We start from the raw sequence: 21,354 nt of genomic DNA on the forward strand, positions 1-21,354 counted from the left end.
TGGGAGAAGACAGGAAAGAAAAAAAGCCATTTCTTTTCCAGTCTGACACTGGACTTATCCGGGGTGCTAAATTATGTCAAGTCTTGGTTCCCAAATGGTGACCTTTGCTGAGCCCTATCTCGCCTGAGGTGAGCAGGATCTCCAGGGATCTTTCTTGAGGTGAATATGATATTTCTCTTTGTCTTTTACTTTACCTCCTTGGGTTAAATGGATTTGAATTTAGCTCAAGTTCAAGCCTCCCTAAAAGGAAAGCAGCTTGTTTTTCACTCTGAATTAGTTCACAGAAGTTTTCATTACACTAAAGGACACCCATCCTTTGGCACATGATTACATACATAACCATCACTGCAGCTTCCTGTCACTCAGCTGTCATAAAGAGCTCTGGGCTTGGGCAGGTCCATGCTACGAACTGTCCAGCTGTGTGATGTAACCTGCCTAAATAGTTTCCCCCAATCCTAGTTTCTGTATGTCCTTTTCTTCCCCATCCTATCTCCAGGTCACAGAGGACTGATATTACACTAAACGGTGATATGTGTGTCAGCATGGATGAATCCCCCAATTTTGGATTCCCTCAGTTTCCTCTATTCCCCCAGTCCTTTCCACATCAGTCTCCCCCCTTTAAGTCCTCATGAAAATTAATCAGCAAATTCTCATGATAAACATAAGCTTGTATGCAATTCCTCCCAACATAGTGTATTTTTTAATGTTCTTTTCACCAATATATGCATTTCTACGCACACTTTGCCCTAGTATATGCATTTTTTTGGTACACACATCTTGGCTGGAGGGCTGCGTTGCAAAATTAAGAGAAGCGCAGCTTTTGAAAGATGGATGTGTTTTTGCCCACACATTGTTTTAGTCCACATTCACACTGCACATTTAAAGCACTATGATACCACTTTAAACAGTCATGGCCTTCCCTCAAAGAATTCTGGGAGCTGCCATTTATTAAGCATGGTGAGAGTTTTTAGGAGACCCCCACATTCCCCTCACAGAGCTACAGTTCCCAGAATTCCCTGAGAAGAGGGATTGACCATTAAACCACTATTGGAATTGCAGCTCTGTAAGGGAATTGTGGCATCTCTTAACAACTCTCAGAACGCTTAACCACTGCAGCTCCCATAATTCTTTGAGGGAAGGCATGACAGTTTAAAGTGGTATCATAGTGCTTTAAATGTACATTCATACCTTGGTTTACAAACGCTGCGGGTTGTGCGTTTTTGGGTTGCAGACTGTGCCGAACCTGGAAGAACCGGAATGGGTTACTTCTGGGTTTTGGCACTCGTGCATGTGCAGAACCACAAAACGACATCACGTGCATGTGCAGAAGCATCGAATTGCATCATGCACATGCACTGCGGGTTACGAATGCTGTGGGTTGAGAACGTGCCTCCCGCACGGATCATGTTCACAACCCAAGGTATGACTGTATCGTGTGAATGCGGCATCAGAAAATGTGAATTAGAAAGGGCTGCCTCTGAATGTGAACTGGAACAATTTCCCCCTCATCCTCATATATGTGGCAGAAAAATATATGTGCACATGTACCAAGCCACCTAAATGAACATCTCTCATTTGAGGGACATTTATTGCGCTCATCATCCTGAACATATTCCAATGTCTGTTTCCTAGCAGCGCATTTGTTTTCAATGACCTACCAAAAAGCATCCTACAGCTTTTCTAAATCACCCCCCAACCTCCAAATCTGGCTTCTTTGTATATGCCACATGTTTTTCATTAGCTTTTTTACTGTTTCCCCCTTCCCTTTCTGTAATAGCTGACACAAATTTTTCAATTGCCTGGGAAACAACAGCAACAACAACAACAACCCTGTAAGCTGTTGCAGGACACTATTAATAGGTTTGCCTCCAACTGAATTATATATGGGTGGCATGGCACATGTTTAGTCTTTCATCCTTATCTGTTTGATCATTACTTCCAATCTGCTGTGTGAGAAATGTGACTGGCATGTTGTCTGGAGTAAATAGATGCTGCAGGTTGAGATCATTTATGCATGGCTTGAATTTTGATGAAATTTTATACTGCCTTCTGGGCTAAATATTTAACCTAAGCAATTGTCCCAATAATTTGGATGAATCAAGCCTTTTGAGATGGAAATTTTACCTTTCATTATCTCCCGTGCTGTTTACTATAAAACCTTCTGTGAGTGATAGGGAGCAAATTAAAAAAAAAACACCACCTAAATTTGTTTTGGGTACTTTCCTCTCTCTTTTAGTTCTATGAGTTATGAAAAATGAAGTCAAGCGGAAGTATGGAATGGAAGGCTGCTCACTGGTTACTGTTGAAACAGAGGTCTCCAGCTGTTTTTGACTGCAACTCCCATCATCCCTAGCTAGCACAACCAGTGGGAATTGTAGTTCAAAACAGCTGAAGACCCAAGTTTTGGAAACCCTGCTCTACATGAAACATTCCCCACAAGGAAAGGCAGGCTAGAACATTTTGTCCTGACGTGCTTGCTTTCTGTTTGCAAGGGTGTTGGTTAGTGGGAGAACATTAGAATGTTATAATCCCCAGCCTGAAGTAGGGTCTCATTTCCACTTCATTCTGCTGCATGTACAGACCCAACCTCAGAGAATGGTGCTCCAGTTCTACACCAAATGAATTTGACCCAGAACACTCTCCCATGGCTATATATTGCAGAGAAAACCAGGAAACAAACAGACTCTTGTGTCCACCATTCCCAAATGCCTTAGTGACGATGCTCTGATAGGTTTCTGGTGGATATTAAATCCCTGAGGAAACATTTTTTGAAAACCACTGTCTTAAATGGGATTTCAATGTCCATTGCAATTCTTATCTGATCCATCCTCATGGTAACCCTGTGAGATAGTTCATTATCTGCCCCATTCTCTTGCCGAAGAAGTCAAGGACAGGCCTGGATCTGAGCCACAGTTTCTCATGCTTTCTCTCAGCAACACTCTGTCAATTATGCTCTCTTTTCCAAGCTGTTCTCTACATTTATGCAAGCTCACAATTGGTTCTGCATGCAAATTGGGATTTACATAAGAAGCAAAGCCCCTTTTACATGTGTCGACACACAAAATATCAGACACAGACGTGCATGCAGGTCATTGATTTTTTCACCTACCATTCACTGCTAGAGATGCTTTTTGGAATTCGTGGGCATAGTTGCTTTGCTATTTAATTAATTGGCAGTGTGTCTGCTTCTTTCCTTTCCTTTCTTTTTTTTTAATAGGAAGTCTTTACGCCAGAAGCAATGTTTGAGATACTGGGAACATAAGCAATTAGCAAATTATGGTATGTTTAAATGAAAATAGTTTCCTGGCCTAGTACAATGAAGAAGGCTTGCAGCCATGTTGTTTCTTCATTAAACAAAATGACAAGGTAGCAATAAGTATCTCCTATAGTATAGACAAAATTAATGACACAGCAATCATATGATAAATCATCGCAGTTGGTGTGTTCTGCAGCAGAAAAACACAGTTTTGTGTCCCCATCACACAACCACATATTGAATTTCACAGCAGGTGTGAAGCAAATCAATGTCGGCATTGACTACAATTAGAGTGACTTTTCTTTTTTAAAGCATTACTAAAAGGAATCCTAAAAGATTCCTTTTATGAGTGTGGGGTTGGGGGGGGGGGAGAAATACATTCACTATAGAATATTTTAAAAAAACTTTTTCATTTCTCACCACTTTATGGAATAGGCAGTGCTCCTTGCTTATTCTGGTATTCTTATTTATTCATTCATTCTGGGGACACTTTTATTAGGAAAAAATGTGGAGTAGTTGCTCCAGGCAGCAGATTCCAAAAGGGACGCAATTTTCCTGCCCCAACCTCTCCCATTTTAAAAATGAGCAGAAGCCTGTGGAAGGTTTTATTTCGGCTTTTCACTTCTGGTATTATTGTTGTTGTTATTGCAGGCAACTCCTTCCTGGCCCCCACGCATCAACAGAACATGCATAAACCTAGCCCACCCCATTACGCCCCCAACCACTTCCATAAACCCCAGCCCCATTCTGCCCCATTTTCCGGTTACTTCAGGGTCTGCGGTGATGAGCGTGTCTGTGGTCGTCAATCGGATGCACGTAAAATGGTCTCTGCTTGTATTAGTAATAGTAAAAAAAAGATAAAGGACCCCTGGACGGTTAAGTCCAGTCAAAGGCGACTATGGGGTTGCGGCGCTCATCTTGCTTTCAGGCTGAGGGAGCCAGCGTTTGTCCACAGACAGTTTTCCGAGTCATGCTTCCAGTGTGACTAAACCGCTACTGGTGCACGGAGGTCCGTGATGAGTGCCAGAGCACATGGAAACGCCGTTTGCCTAGTAGTAGTAGTAAACAAAGTGGTAAACTTACCTAGGGCTCCTCACAGCACCAGGTCAAAGCATTTAAAGCAGGCTTCTTCAAACTCAGCCCTCCATATGTTTTTGGCCTACAACTCCCATGATCCCTAGCTAGCAGGACCAATGGTCAGGGATGATGGGAATTGTAGTCTCAAAACATCTGGAGGGCTGAGGTTCAGGAAGCCTGATTTAAAGCATGAGGACGGGCAAGACAGGTGTAGACCCTGACAGAGTGCTGGTCCACAGCAACTGCACAAGGATGTCAGTTGCTGATAATAGCCCGGAGCAGCTGGCAGGGACTGTTGGCAGTGCACACATGGCCTTTTCGCATCAGCTTACCAGGAAAGGGAAAGGAACATGGCAGGGAGGTCAGTGCTGGGCAGCTGCACTGGCAGACCCAATATTGTGTGCCCTCTGACACATCCATATAGCGCTAACCTTTTTGCTGCCCCTCCCTCTCTGTCCAAGAGCAGCGATTCTGGCGTGGTGCTTAGATTTCCATCCTCCACTATGTGCAAGTTTGGTATTAATCAGTGCTCGTAAGATTAACTTTCCTTTATATTTGTTAACTGTGATTATTCTGAGGGAGACAGCATGCCCAATCGATCATTAGTCATTTTTAGGATACTGTTCTGCCGGACTCTTTCTCCCTGTGTGAATTTTTATGTCCATTAAAACATGTCTATATGTAACTTTATTGTTTCTGACACCTAAATGTGTAGAATTTATTCTTATGAGCTGGAAGCGGTCGTTCAGCTCTGACATTTTAAGTATGACAATAATCCAAGTAATTGTCACTCATTCACTTAACTGGAGACATGTTTACTTCCTGAGAGAACTAATTAGAGTACAGTGTTACTATCTTTTAATTGCAAAAAGTGTTTGCTTTTGTTTTCAGTTTTGCATTATGCCACTGTTCTTCACAGCTCACGAACCTTAAAGAATCTTTTCGTAAATGACACTCTACTGCCACCTTCTTTGTCCCTAGAACTCTTTGATATCTGGTGGAATCTCAGTATTCAAGCATCGTTCATCCAATTAGCTGAGCTTCCTCTGTTTGCCAGCTAGTCTGAGATGTTTGAAAAATTCAGTCTTTCCGAATTCTTATATGAAATGACCTCATCTGCACTGCTTGCATTAAACTGTGGATCAGAACTTCAACATCCACTGGATGTCACACTTCTCCAAATGTTGTGATGCAGTTGTTGTCAGTTTAAATATATCAAAATATGCATTTAAGTAAAAATGATGAGAGAAAAACACACATTTAGATGATATTGTGGGAGAAAACAAATATAAATACATATTTTTGAGGATTTTTTAAAATATAAAATGGCTGAATAATGAAGACCAGAATTTTGAGTAAAAGGATGCAAAAAGTGATATTGACTAGAAATAGGTACACAGTATCCACTCATCCCAGATCTAGTCTCACTGCAACATCACTCTGTGGAAGCAGTATCATAGCTCTCCTAGACAGTATCCAATGTATACTTACTCAGTAAATCCCATTAAACTTTTCTAAGTAAATAGCACAGGCTGCTGAAATTCCTGATGTTTCATACATTGCTCACACCCAATGCAGGATTTGGGGGTTTGTTTTTTTCTGTTGGTCTTAATATGTTTTAGTGATGTGCCACTCAAATTATTATTTTTTTACATCCTGAAACAGAGTCTTTCATAAATCATTCAATGGGACTATGACTATTAGAGTCCAGAACTGTGGAAATAATGACACTTTGTTTATTACCACATTTTTTGGTTCCATCGTTCTTTCAAGGGAACAGTAATGTTTAAGTCCTAAATGACTTAGGCCCCAAATACCTGAAATACCTCCTTACTTTCAGACCCCCTTGCGTATTAAGATAGGCAGAGGGGCTCTGTTGGTAGTTCCTACAGCCACAGAAGCTTGGTGTGTGTGTGTGTGTGTGTGTGTGTGTGTGTGCAATCCAGGGCTAGGTGAAGATGAGGTGGGCCCCTGCCAGGAGCACAGGCAAGGGGGGGGGCACAAAATTGGCTAAGAATATGTCTATAAATAAAAATATCAAGGTGAAGTGCATGAAGAATTGAATGGGTGGAGGGGGGTTGGAGGAGAGGCAGAAAGAGCTAATTTGTTCATGGTTAGGGGGTGCAATCTGGACGGTTCTGCCAGGGGTGCAAGATCACCTAGAGACAGCTACAGCTCTGATGCAATCTGGGAGAGTGGCAGCCTGTAAATTGTGGAACACCCTCCCTACAGAGGTGTGTCTGGCATCTTCATCACACAGTTTTCAGCAAATACAGAAGGCACAGCTCTTTACCCTGGCTTTTGGCACTTTTAAGATTTACACTTTTAGGTCCCACCTTATATCAGTGATTGTATGTTGTTCTAAATTGTTTTAACATTGTGTTTTAATTGTTGCCACCTGCCCTGGGACCTTAGGTTGAAGGTAAATAAGAATCATGGTAATACCCTGGATTTTCCCCAAAACTGCTGTGTGGTCAAGCTAGTGAGAGGCCCAAAGTTATCCAATGAGCTTTGTAGTTGAGGAGGGATTTGAAACCGAGTCTCTACAGATCCAGTTCAATTCTCTGTCCACTGCATGGAACTGGTTGCTGGAAGCTGGTGAATCTGCCCCTTGCAGGAACCTCTTGACAATACATGCTCCTTGAAAGCATTTCATGAGAACGCAAACACACTCCTGAAATGCAAGATTAATATCTCGTAATCAGGCTCGGTTCTCCAACCTCAAGGAAGGTATTTTCCCAAACAAACTATGAGAGCAGCCGGCATTTATTTCACTGAAACTTGTGTGGGTGTACTGCTTGAAGAGATGGGCTGCTGGAGTGATTATTTTTACAGCCCTCTAACTCACTCTACACTTCCTCCCTACTATTAAGAGGTCAGCAATTTGGAGACAATATGAAAAGCACATGGAAAGATTCCAGCAAGCATAAATGGGTTTGTTTCAGTTTCTGTGGAACAAGCCCTTTAAAATAAAAAAAAGAGCACGAGTAACTTGATTAAAGGCAATTGGCACATCAAAGCATGGAAGATACAGTGAATACACTATTAAACATCATGAATTAAGTTTCCTTTGTATCATTATGCATATCTAAGCTGCTTGGCTCTAGCTAATTCAATGAGGAGTCAAATGTCCTGATTTCGTTCCAAAAGCGGCCAACGAACCATCGCTAGGATAGATCCTAATGCACTAACAGGGCAATGCAATCCTATGCATGTTTATTCAGACGTAAAGCCCACAGTGATTAATGGGCTTTACCACCTAGTAAGTTTGTTTAGGACTAGAGTATTACTGATTTTTAATATATAACTTTAAAGAGGAGGAAATAGGAGTGCTGGCTTCCCGTACCTGGCACCCTCCAAGATGTTACTGGATTGTGGCTCCATCTGCCCTCCTGACCATTAGCCATGCGGTCTAGACCTGATGGCAACTGGAGTTGCAGATGGAGGAAGCAGTCAGTTTCTCTAAGTTTCTCATTTTTTCCAGATTTAAGTCCAGTCCTCTACATTTGCAGATCAGTTTGCAGATCATTTTAAAGAAGGTCTCATGAAAATGAATTAGCATTTTACTGTGAATTTCTCCTAAGGCACACGTTTACCCCTAATATAATGCATTTCAGTTTCATGAATATATGCGTATTTATGCATACTTTCCCTTAGTATAAGCCTTATTTGGTGCACATTACTGGCTGGAGAACTGCATTACAAAATATTTTTTTTTTTAAAAAATAATATTTTAAATAAAATTTTCAAATTTTACCAATTCTTTAGAAATACAATCCGAACAAATCTCTCATATCTGTTGACCCTTCCAAGGTGCTCTTTTATCCCCTTATAAAGCTGCTATGTTACTTACATTTTATCCATTACAGTTGTACCTTGGTTCCCAAATGCCTTGGTACTCAAACAACTTGGAACCCAAACATGGCAAACCCAGAAGTAAGTGTTCCGGTTTGCGAACTTTCTTCGGAAGCCAAACGTGCTCTGTTTTGAGTGCCATGCTTCCATTTTGAGTGTTATGCTGTCTGTTTTTGCTATGTGTTTTGCGTTTTTGTTTTTGCAGCTCTTTTCATTTTGTTTTTGTGACTATGTAACCCAGTTCAGTCACTGATTGACTGATTGATTGATTGATTGAGTGAATGCAGTACCTTGTTTACTGCTTTCATTTTATGGATCTCATTAGATAGTAAAATTCATGTTATATTGCTGATTTAGGGGCTGTTTTTAAAAGTCTGGAACAGATTAATCCATTTTGCATTACTTTCTATGGGAAAGCGCGCCTTGGTTTTGGAACGCTTTGGTTTTGAAACGGACTTCCGGAACGGATTAAGTTTGAGAACCAAGGTACCACTGCCTAGACATTAATTCTAAATTATTAAACTATAAATTCTCATTTCTTGCTATACTTCAAACGTTTGCATACGTTTTAACATAACCATGATATTTTTTTTTCAATTATTCCACAAAATATTTCCATTCTTCAAGAATTTTGTTCTCGTTTTGTTCTCTAATTTTCACAGTTAGTCCAGTTATCTCAGCATACACCATCGTGCATTACAAAATTCAAAGAAGTGCCAATTTCAAGCGGGAACTGTGCTTTCGTTTGAGTATTGTTTCAAAAGGCACAAATTTAGGCAGTTTCAGCTTTAAATGCAAACTGAATTGCATCTCTGTCCCCATTTCTAGTTAGGAGTCCAAAGGCAGAGCAGGAGGTTGGGAAAGGCTCTATCGGTGTATCATAATTCATAGGATTCATTCAACAGTTCTTGCCTTATTTTCCTGCAATGATTGTTCCTAGGGCAATCTGAACCTATTCTTTCCAGGTCCCTCCACTTTTCTCCTTTGCGCTGGGAAATTTGGTGTCGCATTTGACCTCCAATAAATGCCACGAGGAACTCTTGACATGTGCAGTGGTACATTTCATGACCGCCACACACAGAAGGATGTATAAATCACCAAGGGAGTGTCCCCCCCCCTCATTCCTCTGTCTTTCTTCTTCCACTTCAAGAATGTGCTGAATCAAAAGCTCTGCAAGGAAAGAAAAAGTGTTCTATAGCTTTGCTGAATGAAAATGGAATGTATATTGACAGCAAAATAAAAATAAAATATGGTGCCCTTCCTTTTTTTAAAAAAAGGAATGCATTTTAGAAAGAAAGAAAAAAGGCTCTGGGAACCAAGTCTGAAGGGCAAGGGCAAAAAGTTTTTGTAAGCTCCTTAGAATCACATTCATAGCTGAGTTTCCCTTTCATTATTTTCTTTTTGAAAGAAATATTTCAAAAAACAAATAAACTCAAAAACCTCCTCTTTTATAGGAAATTATAGCCCAGTTTGCATGATGGTGTCTTAACAAATAGATATAAGAAATATCAACTCCAATATTAATAATATTACTTAATTTGTACTATTTTAGAGTGTCATCTACATGGTCACATGTAGATGATTAATACAAGACTGCTGTATACCATAACCATAAAATATTTCCATGAAATAATGAACAGATTGATATTTCTTGCATTTGCCACTGCTACAATATGATAACATTTCCAGAAGATAGAAGAGAATGTTCCCATAATCTGCCTATGTGCTTCCAGGCCCAATTCAAGGAGGTGATGTTTGAAGTCAAATCCAGTTGAGTTCAAACTAGCACTTAATGTGATTATAGACTAGACTGTAGGGGACTTGCTCTTTGCCACACACCAATCAGAACTCAGCTTCAGAAAACCATGCCAGGTAAAGAGGTGATTGCATCTGATACCAGATGTCCCATCTGGGCAGGAAGATCTGAAGAAATGTTTTCCTAGATTGGTCATTGATGCCAGGGTCATATAAATGCAGTTAGAGGCACTAAAATGGAAATGGGGAATTTTTGAACTACATTTCCCATCATCCCTGACAAGCCAAAGAGGGTGACTGGGATTAGAATTCAGCAACATCTGGAAGGCAAATGATTCTATATATCTTTCGAAGGGAGAATACAACAAGTGGGATCTGCAACAAATATTGCAGTTAGGGGTGGGGGAGAGATTTGATTCGGTTCACATTTAAGGTCAAATTTATGAAAGCCACACTTTCCAGCCCCAAAACACAGCCATCCTTTGAAATTATCTGAATTTTGTGTTTACAAAAATTCACATTCTAGCTAAAATGAACATATTAATGAAAACAGCATACCCAAATGTGTTATGTTGGGAGCAATTGCTTGCAAAAATATGTACCATAGCCCAAACACAAAAATGCATTTATTAGGGGAAATTTGCACTGAAACACTGATGAATTTTCATGGGTGGGTGGGGGGTTTAAGAATAAAATTTGCAAATTGCTGTGGAAATGTGGAGAATCGAATTTAAGACTGAAAAAATGAGAAACTGGCAGAACCAAAATGGGCAGATCCTTTCATCCCTCAGCCACCTGAATTCGCTAATGAAACAAGCAGGAACTGCAATCAAATGTTGCATTCTGGAGTACTGGGGGTCGGGATTCCAGCCACTCCTCTCTCTCCTCTCTGCGCTGCGTTTTCTGTTTTTCCCCAGTCAGCATTACATGGCCATTGTGCATATACAGTGCAGAGTCAGCTGTTTAGGAGGGACCCCCAATAGATTTCCCCAAATCCTTCTTGTTCTTCTGCAAATTGTGGGCTTCCTCCAAGGCCACTGATACCTCCCTCTTGTGTACTGAGGTGGGGCATTCTGGCTACATGATCAAAAAGGACTCATAGTCTGAGAACTGGAAACAGACTATGGAAATGGTGATGCTATTCATTTCTAAACTACCTGGGTAATATTGTACAAAGTTCTGGGCTTTGAGGCTTTCTTTGTAAGGAAGCAACTCCCCAAGAGCAGTCGAGCAAGCTTATGCATTGTCTGAATACTATAAATACAGCCAGTATCTATTGTGTCATATCACAAGCAAACAAAAAGAACACTGCATAAAGGCTTACACAGTTTCCTCCCTCTTCGCCTTTAATGCAGGAGACCTGATTTCTGTAAACAACCCCCTAAAGGTACTCTCTACCAATCACAGCCCACTGCAAAATAGATAAGGTTCTCATTATGTATCCACCATGTCTTGATCGTAATTTCTATCATGGGTGACATTCTGGTCCAGTTCTATCAGGTACATTCTGTGTGAGTCCTTTAGAATACTGTGATAAAACCCTGCTGAATATAGGATCATTTTGCCTTAGGGAAAGAGAGGGAGAGAGAGATTGTGTGTCAAAGTGCGCACAGTTCAAGGTGGATTTCTCATCAGATTTTGCAGTGCTGGGACATGTTAAAAAGAATTTTTTCAAAAAATCAGAGTGGTTCAAAAGGAATTAAATCTAGTTTTCAATGGCTGGATTTTCTTCAGAGCCATCAGCCCAAATTACAGTCTGAAAGAGTTGACTAACTACAATAGCTCGCTATAAAATGGAGAAGAAAAACTTAACGCTGGCATTCCATGATGCATTTTAGTTTACTGAAATTTTTCCAAGCCCATTTATCTTCCTCTTACCAATTGAAATTTCCCTGCTAAAGAGATACATTGAAAAGAGTTTTAAGTATAGCAAAATCTGTCATTATTCAATTGATTCTTAATAACATTTGTATCTCCTCTGATAGAGGCTCCCTCTTTACTTATTTAATGCTTCTTAATAAAATAGCACTATTGTCTCTATTTTGAGAGACACGTCACAAGAAACATGGATAAGATTTGCATTTAAAAGCTACCAAAATTTGGTCAAATAAATTATTCCCCCTGAACATTTGTTTCTCCCACCTACCAACAGCAAAATATTATGTTATATTAACCAGTGTTAAAGTATCTGACTATGGTTACAGTTCAATACAAGTAAAAGATAATGCCATGGACTCTAGGTTCTTCGACATTTCTCCAGTATTTGAACACCAAATCATTTAAATGTACTTGCAAAGGTGCCTGGTTTTGATTTCAAGGCTGCTAATTAGGCAGAACCAAACTCATTGAGTATTCTGTTCCAATATTTAATTGCATTCACTATTTTTTTATTTTTATTTTACAAACTTTACAATCTAAACTTTACGCTTAAAAATGAGAGCTGCTGTAGCACAGTGGCCTGGAAAGTGAGCTAAGAAATGCCAGTTCAAATCTTTCATCAGCCACCAACTCATGGGGTGACTTGAAGCAAGTCAGTTTCTCAGCCTTAGCCCCTCAGTTGCAACAGAGTATTGACAATGGTGACCTATCTGATAAGGTTGTTGTGAGAATTTATCTGAGATAATATTTATCTGTTTGCTTGTTTTATTATCTGTTAAAGGAATATATATGCTGCCTTTCATTTCAAGAAGAAATACCACAAACCGCAAACAGCAAAATAGCAAGTAAAACTGAATTAGGGGCTGCCACACAAACTGCAGCATGATGGCATCCGTACAGTTTTATTATATAGTAAGCTATATTAAAAATGCTGTCGAAATATATGCAGTCTCCAGAGTTGGAAGCAATCTTTCAACAGCCGTCTCTTAAGTTCCAGATAGGATAGCAGAGAGATAATTCTTTAGTAGGTGAGCAGCCTGCTGCATATCCACAATTCAGGAGAACTTATTGAAGAACCTAGGCAGAAACTGCCAAAAAGAACATAGGAAGCAGGGGATAAGATTACGCTACACAAGCAATGTGGCTATATTACAGTAGAAAGGGGAATGTTGACAGTAGCAAGACTTGCTAACTTCAGTGGGTTCTTCTGCCTTTGTTGTCACGTAAATAAAATAAGTATTTTATTTATTTGGTTAACTTTTTAAAAACATTTATTCAAAAGTTACAATGCAGCATTCTCAATGAATATATCCCCAAATATGTATTTTTAAAAATGCTTTCTTTTTTCCATCTCTGGAAGTTAACAAAGGTGACCAGAATTCTGGCTGTCATGGCCTAGCTAGCTATCCCAGTGATGTTTTCTTCACAGAATTGTTCTACTTTTGCTGTAAAGTTCCAACTAATACTGAGGGGATCTTTCATGACAAGCAATTCCAGAGTCTCTTCCCCGGTGCCCTGCAAGCAAAGATGTGCTTTTCCTTCACGTTGCAGCTGGTGTTTGAGTGAATAATCATTTCAGGATTTCAAACAGTATTTAGTCTGGAGGAAGATGGAAATTCCCCGCCCCCCTCTAGATAAAGCAAATGTCCTTGGGGAGATAGTCTGTGTCAAGGTAGGGAAGGTACAACATACCATATTCAAGGGATTCTCAGAGCAGAAGCAAGTCTGCTTATTGTTGTTCTTTCCCCTTCTTTTCTACAGAATGTTTTGCCGTAATTTTTTTTAAAAAATGAAAACGGGGAAATTCTGTAGATGGTTTACCCCCCTAGGATATTTCATTTTGTGTGTGTCTGGTTGCCTTAAATTGGAAATGTGTTTATTGCTTTGTTGCATCTACAAGCCTCTTTCCTAGTACTCGGTACTACTTTAATTCCCTAAATAATATGTTTACCATTAGAGGTGTTTCCTGATCAAGGTAAAACCATCTGGCCACTTAAGTGTGTTGCATCCAACCTTCTTGCATCCAATATCTGGTGGGCTCAGTCTTAAAGAGAATTCAAAGAAACCAAAAAAGGAGAGAATTTTAAATGGATTCTATAGCTGGTGAGTTTTTGTGCTGTGTGCGTGCACACACATACGCACATTGATACATGGTTCACTGCATCCTACAGCATTCAAACATGGGGGTGCAAATGTTTCAGTCTGCCATCTTTATTCAAAACGACACTCAACACCAAAACATCAAAGAAGACAGTCACCTTCACCTCATGCTGAGTCGGGTGGCAATATTTCAAGCGGCGTTCAGGTTGGTGCAGTTGCGACTCATCACACCAAATTGGGCAACAGTGTCTTCAGGACCATCCAAATTGGAGCAGGCTGGCCCCATGATGCCAAATTTAGTGAAGGCCTTCCAAACGGTGTAACAATAGCTTCAGTGGCTTCCAAATCAGAACACATTGGACCTGGCATGCCAAAAGTCATGCCAAAGTCACATTTTGGTCTGCCATCTTTATTCAAAATGGCACCCGTGATTCAAACACTCCCACTGCAGAAACCCTTGTGCTAATTTTGGCAGCAATATCTTGAGAGGCAGCTGAATCTATCAAAAATGGACAAAGCACTTTTTGAAATATATAGTAGAAGATTATACCAGGTTTTCTCCAAAGTTGGTAGGGAAATATATTTTTATTTAGACAGGCCTTCAAATCAGACCATAAGCTGATTTGAAAACGTGTTGCAATTGGTTTCTACTGCCTGTTTTATTGTTTTCAATTATGCTTTACCTGACTTGTTTTTATTGTTTTTTTACTTGTATTTTTATTGCTTTTTGAGGGAACTCCCTGGGAGGGTATGCTGACGGACTCCTGGGTGCTGAAAACTGCCCTTTCCACCTGTACAGGCCTGCCTGCTAAGAAAGAAAATCACTTGTTCTCTTGGAAAGGGAGAGAAAATTGGTTCAGTCTGCATTTTAATGAGAACCTACCTATTTTGCACTTCCACCCAAAAATTCATGAACAATGGCTTTTAATTCAGTCTATGACTGATTTCATCACTGTTCTATGAAAATCAAGAGAGTTGTCAGCCATCACTAGTATCTGATGTATGTTTCATGGACATCAATAAACTTCTAGCTTCTCCAGTCTTTCATTTTAGAAAAGGGGCGTAAAGAAGAGCTAGCATCATATGCCTGCAATTGCACCTTGGAAATGTTTCAGCTACAATAAATAAATAAATAAATCTCCATTTTAGGTCCACAGGTGCAAGCATCCCTCCCCCACCATGTTCTCAGTTGTTCCTGTATAATTCCACTTTAAGATAATTGAGTTGCCCAAGTGTAACTGAGGGCAGAATTTCTCCTTCAGGATCTTTAACAGAGTTGATGAAATATGAGCTAGAAATAACACAGCTTGAGTTTTAGATTCCATGCTGAGTTTACATGCCTAGCATTTAGGGCGGGGTGTGGGGGGGAGATATATACTCATAAATTGAGAAAATGCACTCTGGAACTCATTGGGATTCGGTATATATTGTGCTCCGTGATATCAGTTTTACAGGCAATGTTTCCCCCCCCCCCCCAAAGTCCATTTGCACTTGAAGCATTCTTTGGTGGCTTGACTCTTCTGTTTTTCAGCTCAGCTTGATTTGCATTCTAACAGAGCATCTTTAGGGTCAGATCCTTCAGCATTTTTCAAATCAACAGATGTAAGCCTTTTTAAGAAATTGGGCATAGTCTATGTCATAGCAATCTCTAGGTCACAATCAGCAATCTGCCTTGGGCATCATGCATTCCTGATACCCAGCAGCGGTTCAGGAGTCTAACCACAGTGCTCTGGATCAAATGAAGTTTCCCAACACTTCTCAAAGACAACTCAATACACAATACATTACAGCACAGAGGGACGCGGGTGGTGCTATGGTCTAAACCACTGAGCCTCTTGGGCTTGCCGATGGGAAGGTTGGTGGTTCAAATCAACCTGCAACAGAGTGAGCTCCCGTTGCTCTATCCCAGCTCCTGCCAACCTAGCAGTTCGAAAGCATGTCAAAGTGCAAGTAGATAAATAGGTACCACTGTGGCAGGAAGGTAAACGGCGTTTCCATGAGCTCTGGCTTTCATCACATTGTCCTGTTGCACCAGAAGCGGTTTAGTCATGCTGGCCACATGACCCAGAAAGCTGTCTGCGGACAAGCACCAGCTCCCTCGGCCTGAAAGTGAGATGAGCGTAGCGACCCCATTGTCACCTTTGACTGGACTTACCCATCCAGGCGTCCTTCACCTTTACCTTTTACATGCAACTAAGGCATGCTGTGGCAGATATGACATATCAAGGGATGGACAAAGTACCCACAGCAGCCTAAGCCATACAAAGGCACCCCAGCCACAATGGCCACCTGAACCTATACCTGTTACCACCTTGCTTCATCCAGGTAAACAGCAGTGACCCCATTATCAAGAGGATGAGTCTGGGCTACTTCTATGTGCCCTTAGAAGTCCCCTCTTCCTGCATCTGGTGCTTCCCTTTAACTCCCCCACCTCCTTCCTCTATCATCTGACAGCTGCTGTTCTCTGGCCCATCCAGTGGTAGTGCAGGATCAGTTCCTCTCCTGACCAGCCAGCATGCACTGGTGATGCTATCTTAGGTCAGCCATAGCTAGGCTACTTGATGGGAGTGGTGCTCATTTTCCAAGCTTGCGTTGGCAGTATTCACCCCGTGATACGTGAGAAGCCCTCTGTTACGAACCAAAGTCAGAAGGGACAGAGCACACTATTGTTCTTCTTTTTAGAGGGAAAGATTTGTGCATGTCAAGAAATTGGGTTAAATAAATAGGGATCACTGGTTATTGCGTGTCTTCATAGGATACTTTTAAAAGCAGTAACAACAGCAGCAGCAGCAGCATTCCCCGCATGCTTCAATAGCAAGACCTTTAGGCTTTTTGAATGTTCAAAGTACAGCACCAATATAAAAATAATGCTACAAGTGTGTTGACATCCTGCTTGGCGGCCTGAGCTGCTTAGTCATTTTAATCAATGGAGATATGCACAACAGTTAGAAGTTTCCAAAGGTCAAAGAAGCGACTGTCTTTTCAGCTTTGAATCAGCAAAGATTTTCCAGTTTCTTGCAGACATAATGCCAAGCTTGCATCTGTGCGCCTGCCTTTTTTCTTTGCTTTGAAGAAGCAGAGTAATTAACTAAAGGGCAGATCACACCACATTGAGCAGTAAATGATTGCACAGTGCAACTTCCTTTCTGCTTTCTCTCTCCTATGACAGCCAGTTTCAGAGCAGCTCTCAGGCTGGTTTATATATAAAAATGGGCCAATGAGCATCATAGAACCATTAAACACTTAACTCATTGATTGTGAAACAAAAATCTATACAATAGCGCTGCCACAATTATTCCCTTCTGAAATGGGCCTTATTGCTAATACAGAGAACAAATAAGCTATGTAATTAAAGAGATCCTGAACTCTTCCAAAAGGTTTTTTTGTGTGCTTTTGCATCATTATCAGCATTAATTAATTTGTTTCGGGGTTTTAAAACTGTGGTGGCTTAATTTTTAACCAACGGCAAATTTTGTTGTAAGAGCGCCACTTAAAACCTTTAAAAGATCAAACAACAGCTGACTAGTCAAAGCTTCCCAATGTTATCTCTCGTTTTATGATGGAGAATCTTCTATCGACTGCTTTTTATAAGTGCCCTTTTATAACTGGCTTGCATTTGTGAAATCCTCATTCATTTATTTCATTACTACCATTAATTATAATTTTGAATGTTAGTTTTGGAGACATGAAGCTCTGTATGCATTGATGGGGCCTCCTGCTCCCCTCTTCAATAGCAAGCAGCATGGCTCTTCTCACCTCCCTTCAGCTGCTTCAGACCACGAAAGAACAAACTGTATGGGCAAGGTGGCCGTGAGGTCAACATGATGCAAGTGCACCAACAGGAACACCGGATTGGCTCTGTTCAGCACACTTGCCCCATGCAACCTTGCTGCCACCTCTCCTTCCCCTTCTCGGTCCCAGTCTACAGCAGCATTGCAGCCAGATGGAGGTCAGGTGAGCAGCATAGCCTCATCATACCAGTTCCTTTGCCTCTTGATGGTTTCCTTCTGTCCTTCTGCATACTGCTAAGTGTCACACAATGCATTTTCAGGCTTAGACGGTTTGGTTACATACCCACTCATTCCTCACCCACTGCCATCCTTGGCAGCCACCTTTGTGAGTCACCTAAGAACAGGCAAAGGGAGTCTCAGATGCAGAGTTTACCTTCCATGTAGGCGAGACCCTTGACACCTCTCTTTCTGTAATTAGCAACTGCTTGTTCTGTTCTGTGCCCTAAATACACCTGAATACAATTGAGCAGACTACTTCAAATACAAAGCAGTGTTGGATTGTCAAATAGGTAGAGTTGGCACTGGCCTATGGGCCCCACGCCATTTAGGGGCTCCACAACAACAGATCAAAATAATATTGATTTGATCTTGAAAGAAAATTACAATTAAGCTTTCTTAGTTCAATGTTATCTCACTAGAGTGTGTGCACAAGCCCACCTCACACACTCCCGAGATTTCGACTGCCTACGGGCCCTCCACAGGGTTTAATCCAGCACTGATACAAAGTATATAAGGCATTGACAAACAATGTGCACATTCATATTTATGGTAAGAGTCCATTGTGTTTGACTATGTTCATTGCATTGTCTTTCCTATCTCTGCCATTGCAGCTGCCATCCTGCGGTTGAAACCAGAGTGTCCACAAGCATCACAAAGCACCTCTACTTTGGTGTATATGCCATCATTTCTGAACTTGGAAGGGGACACTGGTATTCCTGGGATCTGTGGTCTATTATGCTGCTAGTAGTTTTGCTCTGGTTTGCCCGACTGTATCTTCATTATTTCAGCCAGTGGGTCTTACTTCACGCTATTTCAGTTCCTGTCACGAAGTAAGTATGGAAATGAAGTTATGCTTTGGAAAACACAGCACTATGCTACATAATGCCACAAAAAGAGAGGCCCAATAATGTTTGCATCACCTTTGGGTCTATAGGCAACAAGCCACACTCTTACTTACTTCCCATTCACTTGGTTAATTGTGAAGATTGGAATGGTGGTGTGGACTATCTGTGAAAGCTGACAGCAGAAGTATCTTACAGGCATCTCATTCAGTCTCTGTCTTCTTCCCACGCTACTGAAAGGAAGACTTGCCAATAGGCAAAGAGCTTAAAACCAAGCCCTTATGGTCTGTTCTGAAATACACATTCAGGCAGCAAATCCTATACTTGATGTTTTGATATCTTTCACAGTTCTGGATTTTTTCTCCCTTTGGTCATGACTTTTGGTAAGTGTCATGACCTTTGGGCCAGACTCTCCTAATTCAGGGGATGAGACCAGGTATTTGAAATGAGAATGGGAATTGCCCTCTGGTCCAGCCCTAGGTGTAAAAGCAAAAGTACTAGTACCTCTGCAGCCTGAGGAAGTCCTCTGACTCCAGCTTAGAAGCGCTAGTGGAACCACAGTCTCCCCCACTATGTCAGAATCAATGACTGCTAAAGTAGCTGGGTCCCTTTAGTTCCTTTCATGGAAGATAAATCTGGCTACTGAGATAAAGCTGCAGCTCCTACTTAAAGTTCAGTTTGACATTGACTGCTGCTGAAGCAGTATTTCAACTCTGCAGTCTAAGACTTGCATGGAGCTGTCCAGGGTTTCCACTGAAACCTTGCAGGGTCACAACATACCACTGCTCAAAACAGAACAATAGGACCTCAGCTCCCATAGATCAGAATGTCTTGATGTCAAGGCTTGGGAGATAAATTTACTCACTCTGCTAAGAGAGGGGTGAAAGATGTGCCTTCTGAAAGAGCACTAGATACCTACATGGCCCCCACTGATTTCCAGGACATTTTTTCTGAGTGTGCCTTAAGAGGCATGTGTGTGTGTTAACCCCCCCCCCCCAAATTATGTTCAGTTATGATTGCATAACAAATCCAGAGTTCTATCTGTGTTCTTCCACCTATAAGAGGTTCTTTGTTCCTGAGGATGCATGGAGTGAAAACACAGAGATGTGATTTCTGTAACATTCCCATTCTCCTGTGTCACTTTCAATGTCATTCTGAAGCTCCCCCAGCCCTCATAAGCAGATAAGAGGCCTGCAGAGGGAGAAATCACATTCCCCTTCCACTCTGCTGGATCAAAGCAACCTTTCATCACTGGAGAGGCACAATGAGATACATCTTTCGGCTACTTTCTTATTAAAATGCACAACATGAATAATTGTGTAAGTGATGTATACCCATCAAGTAGGATAACCTACCTGTCTCCCGAACCCTCTGCTCCCTCTTTTATTTTCTAGATTCCAGTTCTATCCTCATACGGTGGATTTGTGCTACCAGAACTCTTTGGTACGCACTAGTGAAGAGTTGGCCATGATTGTGGTGGGACCTTTGACCTTGAACACAGTGATGCTTCTTATGGTTCTGATGAGATGGGGCTGTCAGCTGTTGTTTGGCTCATTCCCTTCTTACTTGTCAAAGCTGATCATTGCTTGGGGACTGTGGACAATGCTAGACCCTTTGGCAGTGTTTGTAGTGGATGCCTTCCTGGGGGTAAGTCACTTAAAATAACTTTGATATGAGTCCTTGATGTAAAAGTTTGTTTTCTTCAATGACTCATCAAATGATATGAAATTCCACCCCTGGCGACAGCATACAAAAGTCGTCTTCTTTTTCCCTAAAAAATTAGAAAATTTTATGTTATTAATCACAGTTTTGATGGTAAGACATATGATATCCCTTCTCCCCACTGCTCCCCAATAAATAAAACTAAAACCAAAAGCATAGATTTTTTAAAAAAACTTTAAATTGAAATGCTCCGACGACTGCAGCAACCTTAGAGATGACGGCAATATCACAGGAAAGCTAAGGAATATTTTTAAAGAAGTGAACTAAAAATAATGTAGTATAACTTCTGTCTCCTGACCCCCTCCCCAAAGCAATAGCTGCATGGTATAAAATGTGTAGGAAAAAATGTGGGGCTTTTTGTTTTTAATAAAAACTTTGACGGTTGTGATGCCAAACCTTTGCTCTCATTCATGTCTACAACTTTTTCAGGCATTATATTGGTACTGCCTTTTTGCAAGTGGGGAAGTAAGGTTCTATGCACAATGCCACTGGATGGTTGTATGGAGGGCCCCATTGTGCTATTTATCCCCTCTCTTTTAAGGGAGAAGGAGCATAGAAGTGGGCACTAATTGCATGAGGTTGTGGGTGCATCTGCTCCTCTACTATGCAAAAAGGAGGCGTTCTAAGGCAATATGTGAACTGAAGCAAAAGTAGCCCTTTCCAATGCTTTCAGGAGGAAGAGAATTGGCCAGTGGAATGGACCAAGCTTGGATGGTTTTAGCCCTAATTCACACATTACTCATGTGCAAAGCACTCACAGTTTCAAGCTGTATCAAGGCTGCTCTTTTCACATGCACAACCATTGTTGTCCTAGACACTGGTGCCCTTTTGGAATCGGTATAGTGGGAGGCAAGGAGAC

General features: G+C 41.1%; 1 protein-coding gene across 1 annotated transcript in view; it reads left to right on the plus strand.

Moving 5' to 3' along the window:
* LOC310682045 (uncharacterized protein) overlaps positions 1-21,354 on the plus strand; it is a gene marked incomplete at its 5' end in the record, with an annotated part of 137,880 nt that overhangs the window by 74,175 nt on the left and 42,351 nt on the right. The window contains 2 exons of the mRNA XM_083450290.1: positions 18,543-18,761; positions 20,168-20,420. Of these exons, the coding sequence (XP_083306416.1) occupies positions 18,543-18,761; positions 20,168-20,420 (472 nt within the window). The remainder of the gene's footprint in view (positions 1-18,542; positions 18,762-20,167; positions 20,421-21,354) is intronic.

Source organism: Podarcis tiliguerta (genome assembly GCF_965153285.1).
Source record: "Podarcis tiliguerta genome assembly, chromosome: 7".
Lineage (NCBI taxonomy): Eukaryota > Metazoa > Chordata > Lepidosauria > Squamata > Lacertidae > Podarcis > Podarcis tiliguerta.